This window comes from Melanaphis sacchari, unplaced genomic scaffold (assembly GCF_002803265.2).
Source record: "Melanaphis sacchari strain LSU unplaced genomic scaffold, SCAv2.0 Contig0_pilon_pilon, whole genome shotgun sequence".
Lineage (NCBI taxonomy): Eukaryota > Metazoa > Arthropoda > Insecta > Hemiptera > Aphididae > Melanaphis > Melanaphis sacchari.
Window position 1 is genome coordinate 6,294,390 of NW_020270366.1, and position 26,450 is coordinate 6,320,839.

General features: G+C 28.6%; 3 protein-coding genes across 5 annotated transcripts in view; all 3 read left to right on the plus strand.

Annotated features, from left to right (window-relative positions):
- Positions 1-26,450, plus strand: part of LOC112592714 (very low-density lipoprotein receptor-like) — a 77,861-nt gene that overhangs the window by 42,425 nt on the left and 8,986 nt on the right. For 2 of the 3 annotated variants that reach the window (XM_025336870.1, XM_025336878.1), the window contains exons 3-7: positions 17,633-17,761; positions 21,229-21,351; positions 21,735-21,961; positions 23,515-23,776; positions 24,623-24,886. In XM_025336870.1, the coding sequence (XP_025192655.1) occupies positions 17,633-17,761; positions 21,229-21,351; positions 21,735-21,961; positions 23,515-23,776; positions 24,623-24,886 (1,005 nt within the window). The remainder of the gene's footprint in view (positions 1-17,632; positions 17,762-21,228; positions 21,352-21,734; positions 21,962-23,514; positions 23,777-24,622; positions 24,887-26,450) is intronic. The other variant, XM_025336885.1, reaches the window with a different exon arrangement.
- Positions 10,415-11,968, plus strand: LOC112592746. The gene is made up of 2 exons (XM_025336900.1): positions 10,415-10,608; positions 11,805-11,968. The coding sequence occupies exons 1-2, from the start codon at positions 10,571-10,573 to the stop codon at positions 11,947-11,949; spliced, it is 183 nt and encodes a 60-aa protein (XP_025192685.1). The 5' UTR covers positions 10,415-10,570; the 3' UTR covers positions 11,950-11,968.
- LOC112592736 (mitochondrial import inner membrane translocase subunit Tim10) lies at positions 11,958-12,427 on the plus strand. Its single transcript, XM_025336892.1, has one exon. It carries the CDS (start codon positions 11,982-11,984, stop codon positions 12,228-12,230), a length of 249 nt encoding a protein of 82 aa, XP_025192677.1. The 5' UTR covers positions 11,958-11,981; the 3' UTR covers positions 12,231-12,427.

Consider the following 26,450-nt stretch of genomic DNA (forward strand, 5'->3'; position numbering starts at 1 on the left):
ATAAACCACTTTCAAATAATTTTCTGCGCCCAATTTCTTTCCTATTAACAAACATTGCGTTCGGGTACAGGGATAGACGATGGCGAGGATAGATCGCTTAATTATATTAAGTACAGCTTGATAAAGATCACATGTTGCGGTATTCAAAAATAAAGAAAGTAAAAAATCATTGTCGTGAAATCAATAACGGACAGACAAAATATATTCGCCTTATTTTTATTTTTCCCGCATCGAGCGCGCGCAATATTTTGTGTGTGCCCGCTCTTCGCGGACCAAAGCAACCAGCCACACGACCATTGGTTGCCATGGCAACAGCGTACAGTCTCTCTCACTCACTCTCTCTCTCATTTCTCTCATTTTCTCTCTCACTTCCACCCTTTCTCCCTCTAAATCTCTCTCACTCTTTTTTACTGTCTCCTCTCTATTTATCTCTCTCTTTCTATTTTTCTCTCCATCCTGCATTTCTCGCAGTTTCCGCGGTGGTCCCGTATGGTCCTGCCCTTCGCTGCTGATTCATACACGCTGCAATGCACATGTCCCAGCTCGTTCCTACACGTATACATATATATATATATATTCATCGGAGTTCCTATCGGCGAATAAGCTTATAATTTATGAGAAACTCGTACGCTTTATATGTATAAGAGGTTGACGACGACGAGAGTGTATATATTGCGTATGCAATACGCACACACATACATGTTTATCGTATATAGAACTATAAAAGATCGCGTAGTATGAGTTTTAGATATTTGGAAACTCATAATCCTCTTGACGAATTGAAAACTCTTGTGTATATATACAATAACTCACGCATATAATGTACCGCCGCTAAAGTCTCGTCCTGACTACTCAGTATGTATTGTACTTGACGACGCGTCAAGACTCATCGCAGTTCGCTAACGTTCATAATTATATAATAGTTTACTTATCCCGCCGCAGCAATTATTATATTATAATAAATTACATCGCCAATGTGCTTTATAATATTGTTTATCGTGAAATAATAAAATAATGTTCGTTTATATTTTGACAAGTATTTGACCCGAAATACGGTGGTTACAGCTGTCAATTTTATATATTATAGCCATTAGGTTCTCATATGTACGCGGGAGCCGTATAATATTCACACACATATATGTATATAAGTACATATGTATATGGGCTCGCATCATTATCCTTCGTCACTTTCTAACCACACTGCAATATATAATATAGTAAATATTATACGCCGCTGCCTTACCCTGGGGAAAATAATCGTCTATCTTGTAAGGATTTTACCGTGCGTCTTCCCATCGTTCTCATTGCTGCGCATAAAACTATTATATATCTACGCAGCTTCAATTAAAGCACCTCAACAAATTTGAATCGAGATATACGCATATACGCTTTTATAATATATATTTATCATATTTGTGGAGTGTTTATAATTTAGTGAAGTGCGTGTTAGTTATGTGACAATTGACAGGACTAAGATGACATGAACCTGTATTATTGGAAAGATAACATGAGATATTTGACAGATATCGTTAACCTAAAATATTTTTTATCCCTGCACTTTCGACTACTGCGTATAAATATATTACCATGTACTCGTGGGAATATTTCGAACTGAGGATTCAAAAATAAAAGATATAATAGAATTATGCTAAAATGATTTATAATATTTTTACTTTTTCATCAAAAACGACTTGGTGCTATTACTTAAATATTTTATACTTTTTACGAGTTATGTAATTTTATTAGTACTTTCTATTAGGGCGAAGTGTTTTTAAAGATGTAATAATATTGATTGTTAAAACACGTTTTGCAGTGTAAATTGTCTGTGTGGTGTAATTTTAATATTTTACGACACCAAAAAAAGTTATATTCTTCCATAATATTGACATTTTTAAATTGATAACATTTCTTTAGTGGCTATCCCTTCGAAAAACCTTTTGTTTCTAAAAAAATACTGACGTTGGCGTTTTCCGGCGAATGGATCTTTTTCTAGAAGGTTTCACAATTCATAAAAATGAAATAAAATAAAATTATCCTTAAAATATGATAAAAATATTTTTTATTTCCAAAAGTTTAGATACCTATGTTCAACACGATATACATACGAGTATATTTTGTGTACTACAGTGATCGCCCCTTATTAGACTCACTTTGGGACCTGACTATTTGAGTCCATTAACCGAATGAGTCAATAAAGCGAATGACTCAAAAAAATGTATAAAATGCTTAAAATTAAAAACTTATTTATTTAAAATATATTTATTGAAATTTAAAATATATATAAAAATAAAAATCTAGCTACGTTATTAAAAATAAAATTAAATGATCTGTAGGTATGTAAAATCTAATCAATTTTTTGATAAAAAATCCATCTAAGGTTGATTGGATTTTCCCTTCTTCGGTCAACTTCATAATCATATCTTCGTAGAATTTATGTTGCTTAAATAGGTACGTCAAAATTGCCTCTTTACTAAATCCTTCTACTTAAAGTAACGTAGTATAATTATTAAATGACCCTATTAACCGGTGTGTGAGTCGAATAGACGAATTTTTGACTGTGTGTTAGTATATATGCAAATCGGGACCAGCCATTTTAAGTCTAATATGCGAATAAGTCAATTAACCGTGAATCCAATAAGCGGCAACTACTGTATTATAATTTATTATATTGAATTTTTTATAATGTTTTTGAATTTTTCGAACGATGGGAAGAATGGAAATTCATAACTCAAAGGTAAAAATTCAAATATAGTATGGTACAATCCATGTGTACACTAAACAATAATTTCCAGTCTATTGGCTTACCTCATATATTTATGTATACGAGCAGTACGAAAAATAAATTAAAGATTATTTAAACTACCTAGCCTTAGGATCAAAAGTCTTGTGAAGTTTTACTCAAAGTGCCCGTATAGCCAGCTTGTCGACAGTTCATTCTTGGATTAAACACTTATACACTACACGTCGAGCATATGTATCTCATTGATCGATGCATTTTTATTTTATTGCACAATAATAATATATAAAAAATAAATATTTCAGCTACCATATCTTTTCATCATTTATTAATTTACTTAAGAATAATTAATCCTCTAATAAATTAAACTCTAAATAGTGTACTTATGTATATATAAAATATGCTTCGTATATTATATGAATTGGTATATTACGAAAATTTTGTAAGTGATGAAGTGTGTCACATTATTAAAAAGATTGAAAACAATTGGTTTAACTGTTTCAGTAGGATCATTTAGATTTGTTGTAACCACTCTTTTTTTACTAATAATGTTTTAACGACAACTAGGTACGTTGTCAGCTTGTCACGTCGAGTAGTTCTTGACAATTATGCAGAAGTGCTATGTGTCGGCATTCCATCGTCATTGTGATCGCTATAGTCTGTCACTGTATTCAATTATCTAGTATCTAGTAGGAACTTATTAACTAATATATTATATTTAATATGTTTAGGCATCTCGATAAATGGTAAATATATCTAAATTGACAAGTTCAAAACCTTAGTAATATTTTGTCATTTTCGTCAACCGCACATTATAATTATAAATTTGTAATAATTTTTAATTGAGTACCTACTTACTAGTGATAATATTTTATCAGAAGTCAAAATATCTAAAAAATGACCTGTTCCAGTGTTCTATACGACTTGATATTCGTAGGCTTATACATAAAACAATAACACAATATGTTTACCTACAATAATATCCGGATAAGAATTTAGAAAATACCCAAGGTAAAATATACGTCTAATTTTTGCAAAACGTGACACGTAATTTCATTTCGCTCTACATTGATTGTTGATTGAGCCATCACGTGCATCTAAAATATAATAATATTATGTTAAGTGTCGTAAAAAAATATTGAAATGATGGTTTTTTTTTATCTCCTTGTAATCCTATTGTGTTTATCAAACCAACTCGTCTTGTACGTATAATATATTAATACAAAAGCCACTATTATAATATAATATATAATATAGACGCCGCTCACAAACATCCGCTTTAGACTTATCCAACACGCTATAATGCGTTATTATGTTTAGGACCTTTGTGCGGTGATGTCTCGGCCGTTCGTATAATTAATTCTTCGTCGACACATCCGCTGCATTCATCCCCATACACTTTTCCCCAAAAATGGTAGATGTATAGGTAGGTAGGTTGGCTGGTTGATAGATAGGTGTAGGTGGTGGTGACGGCAGTGGCTTACACAACCACACAATAAACAACATACACAGGCACGCTCACCACAACCAAAAACACATCCGTGACGTGTGCATAATGTATGCGTAGAGAAATAATCATTAACTGTACGTGAAGAAAAAAATAATGCGTCATTCTATTATAACAGTAATATTACGTATAAAAAATGTATTGTGTGGCTATAAAAAAAACCAAATAATAATAAATATTAATTTCCAAAATCGATTTATCTTGAAATTATGAATAACTTTTCGGTTAGTATTATTTGATAATATCATAGCTATTATACATGTGTTCAATATATTAAATTTAAACGAGATACGAGTGTACAATAATTTGAAATCCTAGTAATTTCAAAACTCGCTATTATAATCAAAAATATTACAAAAATATTAACTATTATTAAAATATCACAAATTAACATTTTTATTTTTCTCTCAATTTTTTTTTTTTTTTTTGCTCAATAGAAAAGTACAAAAAATGTTCAATGACATTTTAATATACACAATCCAACATGAGTGATTTCTTAAAGAGAACCTACATTATAAAATATTTATTTTTTTATGATTTTTAAAAGATCTATCAAAAAATAAATCTAAAGCACGTTATTGAGAAGAAAAAATGTTTAGTGACTTGCATATGACTTACAGTTTGTAGTCTGATTTTTTTTTTCAATTAATCTTGTTTATTCTTAAAATATTAAAAACCATTTAAATAAATAAAAATTACAATACACGTTAAACTACCTAGTATAAAAAATAAAGACCCAAGAAAAAATGATTTACTTTGCTTGGAAATTATTTGAAGAGTATAAACTTTAAGGCATTAAGCAGCGTATATCAATTTAGTTTAATGAATATATTTTGTGTCTTTGTTGTTTAAAACTACGCTTACTAAAAAGTTTATGTCTATACCAGAAAGTTTATAGTATTAAATCTACACATGTTATCCGTAAAGGTCTTTAGAATACTTAGAATTTGATAATATTAATATACCTAAATTATTATTTCATTATTTTTAATTTAATGTTTTAATAAGAACGTAGTTCATATTATATTATTATTTATAACATCAATAAAAACGAATACGATTAAAATTAAATTGATTGTCACCACTCCTAAATAAAAAAAAAAACATGTTCTGTATAAAAGTTAATCATAAAAATATATTTTATATAGATACAAAAACGTTGGAAATATCGTATATTTATATTGCATAATTTAATGGTATTTTCATAAATATATAAGTAATAACACTAATAACTGATCACAGACACGTTTTAGTTTTTTATGTAACAAACGCTCTAAAGAAACAAAATAAACAATTATTTGCATTATTTATTTCGTATACAGAGTACGAAAATGAAAACATATCATATATTGAACATTCACGAGTTTTAGATATAATAAAAGTATTTGGATTTTATTATAATCATTGAGAGGTTATAATAAGAAATTCATGGTCGCTGACCCACCCCTACCTTCTTGTTCTACAAACGTTTGTCATCGTAGGTACTTATTAACTATATAGTAATATATATTATACTTTATATGTATTTAGTATACATAATACATATAGCAATATAACCATTATATTACCGCACTGGCTCTACACTGATGATTGACAGTAGAGAAACGTCTCAGATCAAAGAGACTATAAATAAATAGTATTTATTTATAGAGCATCGAAAGGTTATGTAGCTAATAACTTGACCGGAAATGTATAAACTTATGTAATATATGAATATATGTATAATGTATATTGAATAAATTATAGTTTTAAATTTCTCTATGATCATATATATTTTACTGATTTCCACTACAGTTGAATGATTGTAGGTCGGCAAGTACGCGATAGTAGACGTTCAATCACGGAATTGTTACCATAAATTTCTTCTTAAACCAACCATAGTTACTAGGAGGTGTAAATCTGCTTCTAGTAATTATTATAGCTTCTAATTTAATACATGAATTCTATAAAGAGTACTAAAATATAACCAATTTTATCATAGGTGCAACTAAGGGCCATTAACTAAATGCTAGCACGCCGTTAAGGGAGTTTTAGCATCCTTCCAAACGCGAAATTTAATTAGATTTTTATATTATATTCTTTTATCTATCCACACGAATACAGACATTATAGTTTTGTACTTTGAAATTTTTTATTTTAATTCAGAAAATGGTATCTTTAATAATAACGTTTTCGTTTTATAATTTTCTACTTCTTATATTTTAGACTGGAATAAACTTATTATATTATTATACTTTATAAATATGTAAAATTCCTAATCATACTAACTATATGTGCAAATACAAATTTATATAATATTGTATTTTATTTAACAGTGTATAAATTATCTAATGCCATTTTAAAATCCTATGTGAAATTATATGAGGCAACTAGCAACCAGCATCAGTTCTAGGATCTCATACTTATAAATCTATACATAGGTATATTAAGACATTTAAAAATTTAAATGAATAATTAATTACTATAAATAAATTTATGTAAGTACGTGATTAGATATACTTCATGTAATGTCGTTTTGCAAAACGATACATTTCATAATAATAATTAATAATCTATTAAAAATATTCCGATAACAATTCTAATCAATGCGTTTTCTCGCGTTATTTTGTAGATACACTCTATATAGTACATAGATGTACAATGTTTTACAAAGGCACCTCTGCCTCATAGCTCGTGAATCGTTATGTTCTCTCGCATTTTCCGAATACACCGCTGTTATTCTCCTTGGCTATCGGACCCGAAACATGACCGTGGGACGGTATGGACGGTGCGTGGGTGTATGTTACGCTCGCGGCGCATTCGTTTTGTTTTCTATCTCTCTACAGGGCCTTGGTGTACGCGGTGTTCGGTCTGCAGGCGCACGCGTGACCACATCCATCAACCCCGTTCTGCGTATATTTTTTTTTATCCAGTTTTTGTGTGCCTGCAGTATAACGCGGTTACCCTTTTTATACCGTATATATAATATATAGGTTTATATACATATATATATAATTTTTTTTTTAATAATAAAAACACTCTCAACCTCGAATAATGGAAAAATGATAGTGCGGCGTACTGAAGGGTGGCTTGCGAAAGAGTAATGGATGATCTGGCTGCGGTTGTTTGCTTTTTGAACAAGTGACGGCAGTGGTCGAGTTTATCTATAAATTGGCAATAATAATAAATCGTGGCAACCGCGGTAGCGTCCCTCATCGTAAATTAGAGACCGTGGTGAGCGACTCCCGGCTTTAGGTGCGGCACGGTCGTGTCTAAAGTTTGATAACATTTTGATAACACAATTATTGAAATACACGCCTCGTATATAATATATAACAAGAAAATCGATATCTATGTGAATATAATATGTATATAAATATTAGGACCTGATACTGCTGCCAACATGTACAGGATGATTCGCAAAGCATGCTCTCTCCATTTTCCTTCAACTCAATTTTTAAATATTATACTTAAAGATTATGAAATTCTAAAAATCTTGAGTCTAGCTTCTGTTTTTTCAATTTATAACCCCCGTTTCTACTGTAAATTATTTAGAGGTTATTTATTTTTTTTTAATCATAACGACGTATTAAAATTAAAATTTGAATGAGTAGTATATGAGTTATTTAAATTTGTATTTTAAAGATATGAGGTTCATTATAATGAACTAGGAAAATATGGGAGTTTTAGTAATTTGAAAATTTTTGCAAATTTTATTGATCTGACAATATTTATATTATTGTAAAATCATTTTTAAGGGCTATTATCCTTAATATAAATATTATAATAACTTAAAAATCTACCTGTTTTAATTTTGTATTATATACTTTAAGATTTTCAAAAAATGAGCCACTAAATAATTTACAGCAAAAAAGAAGGAAGGTAGGGCAGTTTTATTTGAAAACAGAAGTTTGTACCGCCTCAGTGCGCTTTTTTAGTAGTACTTACAAAAACCTCAAGAATTCCATTACATACACTCAAAGTATATTTTAAAATTCCAAAAACCAGAGTGTGTATAAATTCATTATTAAATAAAAAGATGGGGCAAACATGCTTGGTAAATCACACTGTAAGTGTGTGTGTTTATATTTTTATATATATATAATATAAGTGTATGTGTATTTATGTATATGTGCGCGACTGCGAAAGTGTGTATAACAGTATACACATTATATTATAGAAATAAAGAGAAAGAATAAAGATGACGCACAATTAACGGCTAATGCTACGACGTCCATCGTGTGGTATGTACGCAATATCTGTATTGTATTTAGAACATATATTATGACATACGCGTATTTTCGATATTGAATTTTTGAAGCTGTAATACACTAATACATTATATGTATGTTTATATTATTATATATCGTGCGACCGGCTCGTGTAATAAATTATGTCATTTATAAATATATTATACAATGGCTATGGCTATACATAAATACAAAGGGTGGCAAATACATGGTAGGCCAATCGGATTAATTTAATATTACGTATTCATTAACTATTACCTATTATAATATTATACGAGAGGATTGAAATTGCAGTTGTCGATGACCTGGTTGAAAAAATTTTAAGCACGGATAAGAGGATGGGATAGGTAAGGGATAAAATCTAAATAGTATAATCCCTCCCTTTTTGAATCTTAAAACCTTCTATATACTATTCCAAAGATAAACATTTCTCTTTTTTTAGTTAATTTATAAAAAAGATTCAATATAGTATATATGAGTACATGGTACATCACTTTTTAGGTATAGATTTAAATTTAGTTTATCTTATGACTTATACATATGAATATTTATTATTAATTGCAAGTCACCAAAGTCGTATTAAATATTGATGACTGCATTTTGAATTATAGCTCGTGTCATAGTAATATACTCATGACTAACCTACTTTGTATTTACATATAAATATACTCTGATTAAAACCAAATAAAGAATTTTTTTTAAAAATGGTAAAAAAAAAGGTTTAAAAGAACTCCACGCCGTATGACTATATATGTTATGTATTGATGTACTATGTTTATAATATATTAATTTATTGATTATATTTTAGTGTTTTTATTTTCATGTAAAAATAATTACTATATAGATATTTAATAAATTATGTTTATACTTTATATTATTATATTAATTTTCAATTTTTTTGTAATTCGAATCGATTCTCGTAAAATAATTTTCTGAATGAACAAGTTCTTCATTTATTTATTTTTTTCCATTTATATTCATGTTGACTTTAATAGCTTAAAAAGGAAAAGCTTCCAATACAAAACAAACAATATTTTAATTTTGAACACAAACTTAAATTGTTGTTATGCATATAATATATATATAGCCGTCGAAAGTTCTCAGAATATCACGTTTATCTGTATAGATACACAGATAAATAATAAGAAAATTGTAAAAATATAAATTTTGCCATTGGATGCTAAAATTCTAAATATAGATATAATAATAATGCGCCCTCGCGCTGCAATGAAAAGTAAAAGTAAACACAAATGTCCCTTTTCCCTTTACTACGTAGTCTTCAGTTATTTAAATATTGTACATTTATGTTTTATATATGATAAATAAAACTTTTTACAATTTTTCTAGATTTTATAAACCATTATAATACATATATACCACACGTATGTACTCTGTAGTATGTATAATAGTATACATATATTTTGGAAGCCTACACTATATTTCGTCGGGTTGTTTTGTACATATTTTACGTAAACAACTTATTTTGATCGTTCATGCAAGTATAAATATACAATTTATGTCTAATAATAAAAACGGATCCGTGTCTGTCACGTAGTGCGTTTACCAGCTTTAGGAGAACTTGTGAAAGTAAAACTATAACTGATAATAACGTGTTCATTATTTTTTTTTATTTATATTCTATAATATGTTGGTACATAAAAAACTTACTCTTCATTTTCATTTTAATAAAATATATAAATACCTAATCTTCATCTCCTGAATTCAACACTACCGTAATAACTAATATTCTATAGGTACCTGATACAGTAGTATTATTATTACGTTAGAATGAAAATGCAACTGTCACTGTTATATCGTGTTGTACGGTAAATATTATGTTGTGTGGTCATACTGTAAAAGAAATCGATAGCCGTAACCGGGCGCGCCGCTCGTCAGAATGGTTACGGCTAGTGGCTACTATGCTGCTAGTAGCACAGAATACAGATAACATTATCGTTCTCTTCTGTGCGGTCCTCAAACACGTGTTTTAAGTCTTAAATTTTTTCTTATTCTTTTGAATAAGTTTAATAATATATTAAATTTTAAAAACAGTTCTATCATTAAAGCGGTCTGTTAAAATGTGTTGATTTGGAAAGCATGAAATTGAATCACTTCCAGAAAGTCTTCATTGGATGGTAAGTCGTTTATATTAACATTAATTAGATAATTAATAATTATGAATTAATATTATGGTAGTTTATAATCATATCATGTATTATTACGTTTTTATGTATCATAATATAAATTAAATGATACCTTTCGCTCATATTTTGAATCAATTTTAAATAGCACGATTGTTATCAATTTTAACATTTAGGTACTGATTTAGTGATAACATAATATGGTGATATCTAGTTAAAAAGTCGATTTATTTCTTATTTAATTATTTATTAACTAATTGAATGACGTTCTACTAAAAGCAACCATCCAACGAATGTTCTAATTGGATATAATAAAAAGGTTAGAAAAATATTATTTTTTTGATTTGTTTACACCTCATATGACTTAAAATCAAAATATCTTATTAATTGGATGTGTATATTTTAATGACTTACTACTTAATATATTTATTTTTCTTTTTCTTTTTTTTTTTTTTTTTTTTATAGTTAAAAGAAATATACAACTATACAAAATGTTGCACAACAAGTATTAATGATTTAGGTGGTTTATATATCGTGAAAGAGGCGCGATGTAGGAGGGCTCCCAATTGAGCTACTTACTTCAGGGAATTTTTTTTTTTAATATATTTCTAATACAATCAATACTCACCATTATTTTAATACTTATATTGTTGGTTAGTTGTCTTGTGATTAATGTAAAAATTTGGTATGGTTGCTTTTAATTCAAACTATGAAATTATAAAATAGGTATTTATATAATTTATCAATAATTATATGTAAAATAGTTAATTTATTTTTCAAATTTTATTAACTACCAAACTCTTTATTTTGTATAATTAATCATTTAATCTATCTATTTATGCAGTTATAAATTAATTAAAATAATAATATAAAATAGGTTATTTATTTTTATTTTTATTATTAAGTAATATATCTAATTGAATTGATGAAAAACTTATTTGGTTTATGTTATTGATAACAAGTAGGTAATTATACTAAAACCTTAAAAAATATTTTAAGCAATTAAATATATCAAATATATAATTTTAAGATAAATTAGTTGCAAAAAATTAAATTTAATTGCTATATGTATTTAATAAGTTTCATCATTATGATTTAACCCAAATTTAAATTGTACATAATATTGTAAGAAATTTAATTGAATAATATTGAATCATTAATTTCTTAAAAATTATAATTTTATTTTTTAGGTCAATTGTTATTACTGGTGGTCTTTATTCATTTGTCCTATCAAAGCGATATGTCGATTCCAAGCGTTATGATAGTATGAAAGCTAGAGAACGTATGCGATTATCGAATACAGGAGAATACGATCAGAGTTCAAGGAAATTTTAATTTCATCTTTGTACAAAAATATATAAATAACTATGGCTGGAACCGTACAAATACCACAAAACCTCACTAACTTGCAACAAGTTGAATTAGACATGATGGCTGATATGTATGGTCGCATGACCGAAACATGTAGAAAGAAATGTGTCAAGCCAGAACATAAGGCAGGTGAGCTGAATAAAGGAGAAAGTGTATGTTTGGATCGATGCATTGTCAAATATTTCCAAATGCACGAGAATGTCGGCAAAAATTTAAGACTTGATTTTAATGCCAATGCCAAATAAGAAAAAATGTATCCAAATTTCTTAAGTATAAGATCTAATTGGTTGTAAATGTGATTGAATAGTTGAGCTAGATAAAATTTTTTATTTTATATTGTACTAAACTTATCAACATTATACAAGTAGATTATATAGTCTTAGATATTATACTAGTCTTCAAATTATCTAAGAGTTATAATAAAGGGACAAACTTTATAATATATCGTTGTTTATTTTATGGTAAAACAATTACTATTTAATTAAATTGTTTTAAAATTATTATTTCCGCTATTTTAATTACTTAAAAAAATTTAACGATAAGTAATGTTATTGGTAAATGTGTTTTATGTATAAATGAATTTCCTAAAATGTATTCTTTTGTTTGTTTCTATTAAAGTTACAATACACAAATTGTATTGTGACAAACTTTCGCTTACAATAGTGTTTGTAGTTTTAGAAGGTCTACTAATGACAGATTAAAATTACATGTATACTGGCAGAATCAAATATTCATTGTTATGTTTAATAATGGTACTTTGACAAAATGGAAATACAATTTTATCACATTAACATATGCATTATTCAACTTATGATATGATAACTAGTAAAGTAAACACATATTACCGTCTTTAGTCTAAACTACTTGTATTTCAGTATAACTTATAAATAATGAATAAATAAATACTTAACAATACTTTTGAAAACAAATAATGTTTCTAGTCTTGGTGTTATGAGGATAATATTAAAGTACTTAGACATACTTACATATGTCAATAGTAAACTTTACATTTAAGAATAATCAATTATATTCTGTCATTTAAAAAATTTTAAGGTAATAATTATATTTATATAGTAATTTAAAAAATAATATGTCTATATTTATGGTATTATATTTATAATAACGCGTTTAATTTGAACACTTATAGAATATAATATATATATTATATATATTTTACAGAATAAAATCATAATTTTGGAATTCTAATACTACAGCAATAAACGACGAAAGTATTTTGTAGTTTATTATTATTCAAAACGTATAACCGAGCTTAAAAAACTTTTATAGACGGTATAAACACTAGTCAAACGCAATCCCTGGAGAAACGTGAAAAGTTTAGTCCCCTCGTCGTTCCAGTCACTTTTAGACATCGATGTCGCCGTTTTTCTTTTTTTAAGCGTTCCTTCAAAATATTGGTCCATCCCGTCCACCAGTTACATGTTTCCATTTTGTTCGATTTACCCAAACAATACCAATTTTTCTTTTTCACGGTTGAATTGTTGTTCGGTGATTTTTTTTCTTTAACTGATAGCGAACAATTTTGAATTACATTAAATGTTACAAAGTTCGCCTCTAAAAAAAAAAAAATTACCTAATTGATGCTGCGTAAATTTCAACGTGTCTATCTTTTACATTGTTCTTAAAAGAATAACCAAAACCGACCGGCCGTTTATAATTATTACGGCTGTATAATCTGCTGCTTTTTTCCCCATTATATTTAATTAAAATTATGGTCCAAATTGGAATCGTTATTAGTAGTTCCATGCGTATAATATTCTAACGTATACTAAATAAAAGTCGTTGCGTTTAAATACAATTACTTGGCGTAACAGACATTATTCCCTAATGACCTTACACATTAATTTCTTATTTAAAAAGTACGCATTACACTACAGAAGAAAAAAAAATAAAATGAGAGAAGAATAAGAAAGTTCACTCGGTCTTTGCATAGTATAATGTCCATTAAGATGCTAATGAATGGATCGAAATAATTAAATTCAGTAGGAGCAAAATAAATAGGTATATTTATATTTATACATATATATTATATATATATATAGTAGCTACCGCCTACCTATGAAGTGTTTAATAGAAGTATACGTAAATTTACCTCTACCTGCATTTGCCGACACGTTCTTTTTATATTACTATTTTTTGAAAAAACTACTTCAAACAAAGATTTGATGTAAAGCATCTACCTATATCATTGTTAACTGTTGTGTAAGTGTATGAAAAAACTTAAACTAATTTCATCCAATGATCTATATTATTAGTATTATAATTTATTAAATATTCCTTATTACTGCATAGATGTAAGTGATTAAATATTGTTACCTATATATAAATGATAGTTTTACGTTACGAAGAAGCTGCATCTATAGCCTCACGGGTAAACTGCACTTTTTTAATTATACCATGATAATCGGTATTGTTCATACATGTTGTGTATATGTATATATGTATAGCTATGTCATGTATCTATTTTCAGTGGAATGATTAAAACTATAACTGTCGCGTAAAGAGCGTTTAGCCGTTTAACTCGATAAATTGCAATTTATAATATTCTTATATTCTCTAAGTCTATGTCAATTATCCGCTAATTTTGAAAGTTTTATAATACGACTTAATACTTACCTACCAAATAATATGATACTTATTGTAAAAAAAACCGCTTGAATTTCGGACCACGTCATTACTATATCTAATAGTCGGCTTTATATAGATATATAGTATTATATAATAGACGGAGTTTCTGAGTTTTTGTATACGGTGGATCTTCCTATTTTGTACGGTTACCGCCAAAATTATTTCTCTAACCTATCGTCATCGGTTATCGTGCCCGCGTATACGAATACCATATAGGTAATACTATATATATATACATATATATGTGTGTGTGTGTGTATACGCAACAGAACAATAAAATTATTACTACAGTTTAGATGGGATCAACATAACAACAAAGGCGACTGCGGCACATGACTATCACATCTATAATTCTATATAAATGCATGGAAAATCACAGCGGAAGTAATCGAAATTCGATTTGATTTCCGCCGCCGTCATATAGCGGCGTGTGCGTGTGCCGATAGTTTTGCACACGGAAAAAATAAACCCCGGAAGTGTAATTTAATATGTATGTGAATGTGTGCGTGTGCAGTCGACTATCGAATCCCAATACCTTATAATATTATATATTACAATATCAAACCGTATCGCGAACGCATAAACATCCTTTTCCCCGAGGATTCTTCGCTATCGCCCAAAATGTAATGTAGGGTGTGTGATACGTCGCAGTCAGTATATATTGGTATAGCATAAGTTTAAGTCGATAAGTATTTATTGTTTTTATAATATTGACGGGATTATTTCGAGAATGTCGGAATTGAAAAATTATTTGATATATCAATGTCATATTATGTACGTATATGTTCCCCACTACCTGTATATATTAGATAAGTATTTTGGTTATAAAAAATGTGATTCACGCGCGAGTATGTGACACGGCGTGCGCATATTCCCATCTGTCATTTTTAAAATTTAAAATTTGTGTCATCGACGCGGAGGTATTATTCGAAAGAATAATTTCTACCGTACCAATTGAATGAATTGGTTAAAATCCCAAACTTGGATAAAATAAAAATATACAACAGAAACAATACACCATACATAGATATAGTTTTAAGATCTTTATAATATGCATTGTATGACCCGTGTAAAAATGTTTACAGTCTATGTGCGTCTGTGCATTCAGGATTTAAATCATGTATAGGTACTGTACTACTATACCACATTATCATCCATATAGTCATGCGCATAGGACAGGCATACCTGTGAATATGCCATGGGAATTTAGTCGCCGAGGTGTTTTTCCTTTTTTTTCCATAATTCACCGTCATGGGTACCTAACCTACAGTCGTAAGTATTGCACTCGCCCCGCACTTAAGCACAAACTTAACCCTCTCGTCGCCACGGTCGAACAAAGTCCACGGAGGTTATTTTATTTTTATTCACGTGCGCGAATGTGTGATGTGCAAGTGTGTGTGCTCAATTGACTGCGCCTGCCGTTCCCCGGGGAAATCAGGTGCCGCGAAATGAGGTAAATGAGATTACGGATCGCGGGATAGGAGACGGGCGAAAATTGTATGTGTGTGTGTGTGTATGTATGCGTGTGCAGAGTTTTCCAGAATTCCATTCGGGTAAATGGTACCTACATATTGTACCACACATTCGTATGCGCATGTACGATAATAGTAGGTATGTATGCTATATACTGTTACGGCTGCCGACACGGTTTAATTGTTTCTCTATACGATATAATATTTTCCTTTTTACTCATTCAGGCAAATCGGTTTACGATTATCATAGGTACTGTAGGAGAAGCACAACACGCGTATACTTACTTGTAATGATATCATAGTTACGTCGTAAAAAACACCTCGTGCCAATAACTCGATTTCACGTAATGTCTGTCTACGAAGTCTTTCGAAATGTAATGTGTGATAAAATCTTTGACGATTACCTATATATGTAAATTTATTTCTTGTGCGAACCCCGGCCAAAAAAATAAATCGAACCTAATGACATTTAAACGATCATTAGGTATACCTAGTCATTCACCAAACATTCACAAACTGAAAATAACTTTATTCAAACTTTGATTTTTTTAATTTTTAGTATTCTTAAGGCCATGTTTTCAAATACTTTTTTTTTATATATATATACCATTTAAGAAGTATCTTTATGTGGTGATACAAACTTCTTTTTTTAAATAAAGTTTTATGCAGATAAGTTTTTATTAAATTTCAATGTATCTTAAAAAAATAAAATGACGAATAGTTTCCAAGTTATTAAAATGTATATATTTAAGATAATAATTTAAAAAAAAGAAATTTTACGAAAAATATATAAAAAATGTGAAATATTTAATTAAGTGATTATTACACAAAGAAAATTCTAATTATTAAAAGTTTATATATATAGAAAGTTAAATACTTAATTAAAAAATAAATTTAGATTTAGATATATCAAAATATTCGAAACAGTCATCTGTTTAATAATAATTCACAAAAAAAAAAATATGATTTTCATTTGAAAAAAATCACAGCATCTTCCTTTAATAGTATAAAAATCTATACGTATGTATTAAAAAATATGAAATATACCTACTGAAAAATGCAAAAAATCGCAATTTCAATCAATTCATTATTAGAAGAAAAAAAATGGAGATGAGCATGCTTAGTGAATCAGCATGTATGTACTATAATACCTTTATTATATGCATACTATAATGATTGATCTTAAACGAATTTCATCTCGAGAAGGTATACGCAGCGTAGATATATTAAGATATTTTATTTATAAGTCTATGAGATACATTCTATATGATGATAAAACCAAACAACAGTGTTCGTGATTTTGTGTATATTATTTACTGTTTTATAAATTGAATCGATTTAGAAAACTGTATGTGTACGGCCTGTCAAAACGTGTATTATAGAACGACATAACATTATATAGTTATGATAGATCAAATCGCACGCGCTTTATGTTTCCCCAGGAGCGCACCCGGTCAAATGTCGGTTCAAATTTATTGCCGTTTGCGTTATTACATAGTGTAGATATTAATGGTTTATATTTTTCGCAGGAATAGCAAATGTCACATGTGCCGAAAACGAATTTCAATGTAGAAATGGACACTGTATAGCGCTTCACTGGCAATGTGATAACGAAGAAGATTGCAAAGACGGTAGCGACGAAGATCCAAAAATATGCCGTAAGTGCCCACTAAATAGCCAATAATTAAATAATATATTGTATTGAGTTTATTTAAATAATATTATACAAAACAAATGACGATAATTTATCGATGACTATAAGTACTATGAATTTAATGTTTAGACAATAAAAATACTAAAATACTATCTTTGCGAACAAAAAAAAAAAAACTCATTCCAATTATTATATTCTATAAAAATGTAAATTTTTTTTCTGACAATTATCTAGGCAGTTCTATCGTTTAATTTTCTATAGTATCATCATTGATCATATAACAATTTATTTTATAATCAACGCTTCTGTATATAAATTAAATTATTAAATATATCGTCCAAATATACATAAAACCAATTAAACTTTTAAATGTATAGACAACTATTTCTATGCTGGGTTGCACTCTTTTCTTAAGTTCGTTCACCCCAGCACAAACAATGATTGTGTATTCTGGCATTTTTTATCTAAATCTCATTTTTATATTTGAATCAGAGTTATTTTCTTGTCAATTAACATTTAAATCTTAAATTTCTGTACTTAAATTTGTGATGCCCTAAAAAGTATTTTTGAAATAAATTATTCAACGAATAATAAATTAAGAAATCTCAAAACGACATGAATCTTGTATAATATAGTAAATTATATAATTGTGAAAATGTAAAGTTTGCATTTCAAATGAAATGATGTATTTATAAATAAATAAAATTAGGTAAATAAATTATTTTAAATGCAAATAAATCTATTTATAAATAATATATTCTATTTCAACGCCATATAGAACCCAAACAAATATCTAATATAATATATACAACGCATTTAATTGAAATGTCAGTCTACTCGTAAATTTATAATTGCCATAATATTGGTAAAAAAAAGTAATAACAGTTTTGGTAAAAAAAGTATAAATTTTACTCTTATACACTTTTAGCATCTTACATAAAATTGAAAAATACGATATTTACATGGGCTATAAAATTTTCATACCATCAGTAAAAATGTAATATATTGTTGTTCCTTTTATATTTATATTTAAAACATTATAATATTATATTATATTTGTCTTAATTGTTTATTTTAACTATATTTTTCTCTAACCGTTTATAAATGTTCGAAAATTTAGAAAAACAAGAAGTATTTTCATATTTTCTCAAAAACATTTTTATGACTTAAAACTATTATAGATTGTCAATCCAAGCACGTTTTGATTTTCATCACGGTTGTTGATGAAATAATGACAGGTTTTATTTACTGTTATTTTTATATGTTATTTTCGAAGCATCCTTCACTGTGTTCGTGACCGTATAACAACTATATTAGAAAGAATCGAATGTTTTGAAGAGGGCTTAACTACTTGAAAATATTAAGTTACTTTTTTTTATTGTGCTTATAAGTTGCTTTATTTTCTAACTGAAACTTAATACGACAATTTCCAATTGTTGTTCTCAACAATAATGACAACAATGTAATTATTTCAAATCAAAAGCCTTTAAAAAAATAAAACATTTTCTTTTGACGGATAAGTTATGAATAATATTTATTTTTACTCAATTTTTCACCTAGCGTGAAATTTTTATATTGATTACAGAAAATTTTATTATTATTCAATTTCATTCTACCACTTAAGTATCAAGTTATATTTTACTAAACCATACGAGATAAATATCAAAATATACTTAGTTAAATGAGTTTTATTAATTATTTAAATTTATAACAAATGTATTTTTCCCTTGTATGAGTAACTATTTCAAATATTTTCATAAAGCTGGTCGCAGTAGCTTATTAATTATTATGCGTAGACACCTATATTTCATCTAAAAAAATTATCATCTAATAATTTTAGAAACAGTATAATAATAAAAATACTATTAAACTTAATAACAACATAAAAATAATATTTTATGAAATTTATATATTCGGAAAAAAATGTATTACTTATTTACGTATAATATTTGTTAGCAGGAACTAAATAATGCTAAAATATTACTATTTTATTTTTCGTACCTCTATTCTATTTGCCGGTAGAATGTCGGCGTCCCTGGCGCAACAACCTACCTCTCTATTCCTCTACCGCAGTTGTATGCACGAAGTAACCATAATATCACAGCAAATGGAATATAAATATATTCACTAACTTTGAAATTATGTAAAAAATACATCCATGTACTGATCAACACGACAATAAACCATTCTCCTTTTCTCAAAAAACGTATAATTTATTACACGACTTTCTCGTCATTTTTTTCTTTTTCAAATTAAATTTTTTACGATGTTTCCCGTTCATACAAATCCACAGATAAGTCTCATATTATTTTTCGTATATATCATTCCTGTTAGATTTTATTATCTAACAAAGCTTAAGTTTAAAAAAAGCACTATTATATTATTATGCCTTAAATTCATTAATTTAATATTTAAAAATGTTATTATTATATCTTTTAAGCATAAAATGTAGGAATAATTATGTTGACGATTAACTTTTTTTAATCTTTGTTCTTGCTTTGTAGATACAATATAGGTACGGGTGATTCTTTAAACGCTATAATCAGATGATAAATTATGTACAGTTTATTTATCTCAAAAAATATTTTGGTTGAAATGTCGAAATATAATATAAATTATGTTTTAACTAATTTTTTCAATAAAAAAAAAGTTTAATGCATGAACATATATTACATAAAAAAATTCTCGAAAATACCCAACTTATAATATTATGGTGATATAATCATAACTAAAACACTTCGATTTGGTCTAATGGCTATGCCCTACTTCCATAAGTCAAATAAATTCTACAAACTATGAACCAAATTAAAATAAATAGCGTTCTAAATAATAACATAAAACAAATTACAATCTCGATTTTTTATTTTTGACGTGGGTTGCTGGGGAAACAATTTTACAACGTAATAACGTCAAACAAATACTGAAAACCATCAAGTACATAACAAACAAAGTATATACATGGTAAAAAAGTCCTAGGTTTCAAAACTGGGATTTAAGACGAGCCAATTAGATAGGTCGGCTGCTGTGTATACAGTAGCTTATGTAGAAATTGTTAATATACACAATCGTATAATGTTTACATTTTATTATTATATTTATAAATATATAATTGTTTGATCATTTTATAAAATGAGATTACATAGGTTTTGAACATTATACTAAATAAATATAGCCAATATGAATGAATTATGTCATCACATGTATTTACCAATTAATAATATGATATGTAATGTAATTCATAGGTATATAAACACTTATACACAATAATATATATATATATATATATACTAAAGCAAAATAACACAATAACACACACAAGCATGACACATGTATTAATGCATTATAGGTGTATATATCATTTGAAAATAATATCACATAATATAGTAGTCATCGAATCATTATTCGAGTCCATCATTTAACATCATTATTTGCATGAATTCGTACAAAAGTCTTGTTATGTTATGATTTCAGAAAAACGTGTATGCAATACGGATGAATTCACTTGTCGTAAAGCCAAAGGCGAGTGCATTCCACTGACATGGATGTGTGACGGTAATCCCGACTGTTCGGACGGCTCAGATGAGAAGGAGTGTAGTAAGCGACGACACGATAACTTTTTGATTTTTTTACCGTTCTTCTCCTTTCCTATATGATGATTGGTTTATACATACCATCACATCCATCATTGCCTATTTAATATATATTATCATTATATTTATATTTTATTTTATTATTATTCTTAAGTATATTTGATAATATCCAGTAGTTTCATCATTATCAGTTTTTCTCGGTGTCGGTTGAATAAAACGTTCTTCTTAATATCTTTAACTTTTATATCCGCTACCTATTAATCTAATAATGAATTATTTATACGCCTTTAAATGTGTATACTAGAATATATTTCAAGTGTATATTATAATTTCCGTAGCTAATTACTTGTTTTTTTTTTTTTTTCATTATACTTCCGTCCATTGCAGATGAAACATGTAGAGACGACGAGTTTACTTGTGGTAACGGAAAGTGTATTCAAAAGATATGGGTGTGTGACAGAGATGATGATTGTCAAGATGGCACGGATGAACTCAACTGTCCTAACATCACATGCTCCGAGTCCGAATTCGCGTGCGTCAAAGACAATACTTGCATAACGTTGAACTGGCGTTGCGATGGTGACTTCGATTGTACCGACCAGACTGATGAAATTGTAAGTGATGACTGATGATTGTAGAGTTACATTTATAAAATAATTGCCTAAAAACAACAATTATTATGATAAAACGAAATTAATAATCTGTATTCATTGTAATTTTAAAACCTAAAAATAATTTTGTAAAGTTTTACGATCAGCCATGTATATATATACTATATTAGCAAGAGTGAACACAAATTTTTGTGGGTATTTGAGTGTTTATTAATATCATGAAAATTCTACGTATACATTTAGGATTTTTAAATTTTCTTTACAATGATTTCCGATTACAAGTTCAAAGAATTTAGCGCTCAACTTCATCATATTTTTAACCATTATGTTTTGAAGTTGATGCTTTTCTTTTGATGTGTATATAAGTTTTAATGAGCGTAAATTCGAAAGATCAAATTTCAAAAATTTTACAATAATTTCGAAAATCATTCCTATTAATAAAGAAATGTTGAATTTTATACCTGATAAACAGAATGCCAAGTATTTGTGTATCTCTTCATTGTTACACTACAAAATAATTTACACCAATTGCAAAAACAACAATTCCGGTTTACAAAACGTTTGATGATATAATAATATGAAATAATGTTGAAATAACGTGAATGTATATGCATTTCAAAAATATGTTACATTAGGATAAAACGGTGTTCCGGGTAGGCTAATTCACTACATCAATGCTATGAGAACGTCATTCGGTATCCTACAATAAATAATAAATATAATAATAATAATGATACTAAAATCTCATAATAAATTATTAAACAGGTATCGATAAGTTTTTTCTCTTGACCACCGTATAGATACAGACTACAAGAAATGAAACTAGATTATTTTAACTACAGAATATTATCGTAATGTTATATATTTATCATAAATTATATTATTTTTATTTATAAAATTCGCGATATCTCACAAATTTTAATGGTTTGAAAAAACATGATATGAGTTTCCCAGGATTTTCCTGTTTTTTTATCTTCATCTCTAAAATAAATAATGTGAAACTTCAGAAATGCACGTATTTATGTATAAATAATTTTTATAATAACTTAAATGTATCGTACATTTGTATACAAATTATAACAACTTTTAATTAATTGTGATTTTCAATTTTTTATTTAGGAATGTCGGTAAGTTAAAAGTTTTGAACAAATTAATCGCTATTTTATTCAGTACTTATAAGTTAACAACCACCAAACCGAAAAATATTTATTAAACGTAAGCTTCAGCGTTGGGGTTGATTTCTGTAATCTCTGGGAGTAATGTTTAAACAGTAAACAACATACATTATTATGTTTGCCGACCCGATCCGGATTCTACGTATACAACCACTTCGAAATGTTTTCAGACCAAATTTTTTGTTTCACGTGCCCTCTCGAGATTGACCCGAATTTGTTTTACTCGTGAACTGTCTCATCCTCTTCTTCCAACACACACACCCTCGTCGAGTTAAATCGACTAGTGCATCGCGTGCGTACTGACGGTATATACCGTAGTTGTTCACGATGTACGTCTTTTACACGATCAGTTCTGATTCATTTATTGTATAACACTTATAGGGTTGCGCCGAAACTACCAGAGTTTCGCAGTGCCGTTCTTCCGAGTTTGAGTGCGACGACCACAGTCATTGCGTCATACAGTCGTGGGTGTGCGACGGCAGCGTTGACTGCGCCGACGGATCCGACGAAGCGCCGCACCGATGCCACAACACCACGTGTCGGTCCGACCAGTTCCGTTGCCGAGACAACACCTGCATTCCCGGATTTCTCCACTGTTCCGGTACGCCTGATTGCGCCGACGGAAGCGACGAAGAAAACTGCAGTGAGTATCCGCCGCGCTTTATAACGTTTACATTTAAATCGGATCGCTGCTCTTAGTTTGACCGGTGTTTAGCGCGCTGACGACTGTCGGTAAAAGCATTTTTTCGCTGAACTTGTACGGTAATACTCGCATGACGATATGATGAGCATTATTCATTTATTAGTTGTATTTCTGACCGAAAAAAACGAAATAAGTGAATATCAACAACAATAAAATATTTAAAAAACCACTGCGTAGGTATGCGTATTATTATTTATTATACCATATCATTTATAGATCTCGAGATTTGGTGGGTACGCATTAGATAAATGAAACGTTACGTTCGCTTTAAAAATGATATCCTATTCCATACAAATATGTTAATGTAAACACCCTCGAGTTGGACGAAAAAACTTATTCATAACAAGTGTTAAAATTAGTTTAAACAATTAATTGAAACCTATTTTAGAGAATACTTTAAACAAACTAATTTTAAAAACTGATTTAACATATTCAATTTTAAAAATAATTTGAAAACTCAGTTTTCCAATAAAAGTATTTTTTGAAATTTATATACGTGGAAATTAATTTCTTTGTAATCACTTTTCCTGAAATTGATTCACAAAACTAATTTGAAATATTATTTCTTCATACAAAATAGTTTTGGAAACAATTCTTGATTAAAATTAAATTATTCAAACATCAGTTCAATCACTTTGAATCACACTGATTTCAAGCCTTGTGCGGTATCATAATTATTATGATTTTTAACATGCGTAATACGCTTGAAAAACTTAAAACAGTAAATCGCGATGTATAATTATTCGTCGCGAAAAACTTAGTTTACAAAATTGTCTTTGTTATCAGAAGAACCAGTGCACAAATGCGACCCGTTCACTGAGTTCGACTGTGGCAACGACGAGACAGGCGGAATATGCATACCCTTGGAGAAAGTTTGCGACAAGAACATGGACTGCCCCGGTTTCGAGGACGAGCAACAGGAAGCGTGTAACGTGAACGAATGTTTGATTAATAATGGAGGCTGTTCGCAGATCTGTGTCGATTTGCCGCACACATTCCGCTGCGCCTGCAAGCCCGGCTACAAGCTCATCAACAACAACACATGTGACGGTCTGTATCGTAATTTCTTCAAATTATTATTAATATCATCATTGTCGCGACGTCGTCCTATAGTATAATGTACAAGAAATTCAACCCTCGGGTCTAATCGTCGGCTTATGTATACCTCAAGTGGGGTATAATTAAATTATAAATGTTCATCTGATATTTTCCCCAGTACTTCCCTACCTATTTATTTACCCCTCTCGACCAGGAATATAAAGCTAACTAATCGACAAGTGACCACCTCTAAATACGTGATTATTCGGTATTAAACGTCAATTTCTTACGATCAGAAACCTACTATATACGCAATAATAGCCATGTACTGTTGACTATAGCTGCTGGCCTTTACTAGCGACATTAAATGTGTCAAAGTTTATCGTACAAAAGTGATGCTGTTTAAATTGATTTCGATTTTAAACTGTTACATTCTTTTAAAATATATTTCAAGATTCCGGGAACCTGCAAGCCGTTTCTCTCTCACGTATGGTGTTCTAAAATATAATCTCACGTCGAAAACAAACAATGAAAACTCATTATTAACAATATACATTTTATAATTTTAGTACAATTATGCCCAATGAAAACAAAATAGCAATCAGAATGATTATCAATGTAAATACTATGATAATAATATAATCGTGCACTTACATATTTAATATTTATCAAATAAATAGGTCACGATTACATTTATTTTTGCCGTGGTTTGATTAAGTGGATGATGATTTATCATATACTTTTTTTCAAGTATAACATTTTAAAACTAAGACGCTTTAAAAAATTCTATATTTTAAAACTAAATAGTTCACAATAATTCCTGTTACATGATTATCTATTTAATATTATGAATCTATATTGAATTTACGTATTGTACATTCGTACGAAAAAAGTAGTCTGATAAAAATAAAATTGTATATAAATTTAAACAGATAAATATAATTTATAATATTAAAGTATTTATACGCTGAGACCTTAATATTATTTTATGGCGGCACTGAGAGTCGATAATGCTGTATAGGACCTCCATATATAATAGATTCGTGTCAATAAAATAATTATTACCAATTGATAAGGTAAGGAATAACATAACAAAACACTATAAGTGCCTATCTAATATATACATAATTTCTGATTTCGTCCAAACACGTTATGTGTTAACAATGATAAAAATGACAACTCGTTAAATGCTAGTTGGATTTTAAACGATTCTACTTTTTTTTACATGTCCGAGATATTTATTTAAACATCAAGGGAAACTGGGTTATCTCTATTTTTGCAAATCCATTTGCGTGACATCAAATAATTTATATTCATATTATTAATCATTAATTCTTGTCTCGAATACACAAAAAAAAAATTGAAAAATCGGAATTCATTATAATAAATTTAATTTTTATCTCACGATTTCATAATATTAAAGCAAAAATAATAACCACCTGCAATATTATGATTTTACCTGGGTTTATAGATCCGATAAAATATTTATAATACCAGGACGGTTAAGTTGAACCTATACCATAATTTATTAGTTTACATGAACATATTTTTAAACTGTAGTGTATGTAACACTAAA

Coding starts and splice junctions, on each gene's coding strand:
- LOC112592746 (XM_025336900.1), top strand. CDS start 10,571: ATGAAATTGAATCACTTCCAGAAAGTCTTCATTGGATG. Junction 10,609..11,804: donor CAGAAAGTCTTCATTGGATG/GTAAGTCGTTTA, acceptor TTTATTTTTTAG/GTCAATTGTTATTACTGGTG.
- LOC112592736 (XM_025336892.1), top strand. CDS start 11,982: ATGGCTGGAACCGTACAAATACCACAAAACCTCACTAACTTGCAACAA.